This window comes from Octopus bimaculoides, chromosome 4 (genome assembly GCF_001194135.2).
Source record: "Octopus bimaculoides isolate UCB-OBI-ISO-001 chromosome 4, ASM119413v2, whole genome shotgun sequence".
NCBI classification, from domain to species: Eukaryota; Metazoa; Mollusca; class Cephalopoda; order Octopoda; family Octopodidae; genus Octopus; species Octopus bimaculoides.
This window is the reverse complement of record NC_068984.1, coordinates 96,034,047-96,036,763: the sequence shown is the minus strand read 5'-3', so window position 1 is coordinate 96,036,763 and position 2,717 is coordinate 96,034,047. Positions and strand designations below refer to the sequence as shown.

The following is a 2,717-nucleotide window of genomic DNA, read 5'->3' as shown; positions in this document are numbered from 1 at the left end:
ATATATATATATATATATATATATATATACATATACACACACATTCACACATACATACATACACATGCGTGCGTGCATATACACATGCATACACATGTGGACACGCACACTCACATAAACTTGTATACGCAATCATATACACACATTTATATTTACACATACATAAACATCTAAACGTTAACTTATATTTTTTTTTTTAATAAAAATAAAGATAAAAAGTACATCTACACAAATATGCTCCCATACTTATTCACAAGTACATTCATATTTGAACATATAAACAAACCTATGTTTTAATAAATACATTTTTACACAAAAATATCCATACATCCATACATACACTTGCACATCTCTACACTATCACCCAAAATAGCTACTTCTCAGTCACCTATACAACCAGTGACCAACAACTCTCACAAAATCCCTCTGCATTACATATCTCTGCTTCCTTCAACTTAAATATCCTATGTCGTTGCATGAACAATTGTACTTACCGTTCATCAGCCTGGGCCTTATGGAAGTTATAAATAGCCATACACAGTGATTTACCCATGTCTTCATAGTCTCCAATACTGAAGTGACACGGTTTCTGTCCTCTGAAACATTCACAAATATCATCCCCATTATTATCCCCATTAATCAACATTGTTATTATTATATCAGTAGTTTATTTTCACTGCACAATTAAACGCTGCTTTGTGCACCGTGCAGTGTTTTTGTTGTTTTGTTTTTTTATCTGTATTTGGATTGTGTATTTTCTGTTAGCACTAATCTACGTAATATATACCGAGTAGATCTATTTTCTGTATGTTACGTATATTTTCTAAGTCTTGTATATCAGCAGCAGCAACAGCAATAGCAGGAGCAGCAGCAGCAGTAGTAGCAGTAGTAGTAGTAGTAGTAGTAGTAGTAGTAGTAGTAGTAGTAGTAGTTGTTGTTGTTGTTGTTGTTGTTGTTGTTGTTGATGTTGTTGTTGATAATGATGATGATGCTGTTGTTGTCGTCGTCGTCGATGTCGTCGTTGTTGTTGTTGTTAGATTGGTGAAGGGTAGTATGAGCAGAACGAGGCGCAGAAAACTTTGTGACAAAGAAAACTAGCCACACAACTGAATAATGAGTCCTATTGAGTAACCGACGTATACATTTTATAACTCAACGACAACTGAATTATGAGACTCATTGAATATTCTCTACAACCATGAGAGAACACTCGATCAAATTTTCAGCTAAGAATGTACCCATTCCGACAATAAAAGTATATACGATGTGTCTCATCCAAAATGCTGAAGACTTTGTATGAAAGTCATGTACATTGTAAAAGATGATCTGGATGGTTAACTGTCCGCCATTGTTAAACATGCTTCACTTTTGACAATAACACATAGCTTGTTTCCTTCCTATTGTCTTTCCGTCTATCTTGGCAAACGATATCTCTTCCACTCATTTCACAATGCAATAACATCGACTTTCTACTGTTAATTGTTGCGGGTCGTTTTTTTTTTTTTTTACCTCTGGCAGGTTGTCTTTTTTAACCGTGTTTTACTCAGGAAATGTGTGTGTGTTGTTGCGCGTGTGTGTATGCATGTAAGAAGTCAAGTTCGTCAGCTACGACAGAAAGAGAGAATGCGTGTATGCATGTATACGTGCGAGTGTATCCGGGTAGGCGTGTGTGTGAATTTCTTTCCTTAACAATGAAACACCGTTGCACAATCTGGTAACAGAGCAGAATCTTACCTGTCAAGAACCGAACCACTGAACGCTGCTTCCATAGTAAAGCTATTGGCAATGTGTAATTGACGCCACATCACAACGCGGCCAGTTGATTCTTTACATTTTCGAATGCGGAATTTACAGGATGTGAATGAAAATTTATCTGGAGCCTAGAATGATGAATTAAAAACCAGATAGATATAGATGTTAATGTATTACGTATATTGGTTTCAAATTTTGGCACAAGGCTTGCAGTTTACATCGTCTCCAGTGCTCAATTGGTACTTATTTCATTGACTTCAAAAGGATGAAAGGTAAAGTCGACCTCAGCGGTATTTGAACTCAAAATGTAAAGACAGACGAAATACTGCTAACCATTTTGCCCAGCGCGCTAACGTTTCTATCAACTCGCCGCCTTAATGTATTACGTATATTGATGATCATGATGATGATCATGATAAAGAGAAGGAGGGGTGGGAGGAGGAGGAGGAGGAGGAGGAGGAGGAGGAGGAGGAGGCTGGTGATGGTGGTGGTAATGTTGGTGTTGAGAGCGATGGTAGTGTTTGTGGTGATCATGATAGTGATGGTGAGTGGAGGCGCAATGGCCGAGTGGTTAGGGCAGCGGACTCGCGGTCGAGAGATCGCGGTTTCGATTCCCAGACCGGGCGTTGTGAGTGTTTACTGAGCTAGAACACCTAAAACTCTACGAGGCTCCGGCAGGAGGTAGTAGCAAACCCTGCTGTACTCTTTCACTACAACTTTCTTTCACACTTTCTTCTTGTTTCTGTTGTATCTGTATTTCAAAATGCCAGCCTTGTCACACACTGTGTCACGCTGAATATCCCCGAGAACTACATCAAAGGTACACGTGTCTGGAGTGCTCAGCCATTTGCACGTTAATTTCACGAGCAGGCTGTTCTGTTGATCGGATCAACTGGAACTCTCGTCGTCGTAACCGACTGAGTGCCACGAGTGATGGTGATAATGAATATTATTTTCTTTAAAAC

General features: G+C 38.8%; 1 protein-coding gene across 1 annotated transcript in view; it reads right to left on the bottom strand.

Annotated features, from left to right (window-relative positions):
- Positions 1 to 2,717, bottom strand: part of LOC106871658 (cytosolic carboxypeptidase 2) — a 229,443-nt gene that overhangs the window by 72,075 nt on the left and 154,651 nt on the right. The window contains exons 11-12 of the mRNA XM_052967648.1: positions 1,735 to 1,880; positions 495 to 596 (exon numbers count right to left, since the gene is read on the bottom strand). Coding sequence (XP_052823608.1) covers positions 495 to 596; positions 1,735 to 1,880 — 248 coding nt within the window. The remainder of the gene's footprint in view (positions 1 to 494; positions 597 to 1,734; positions 1,881 to 2,717) is intronic.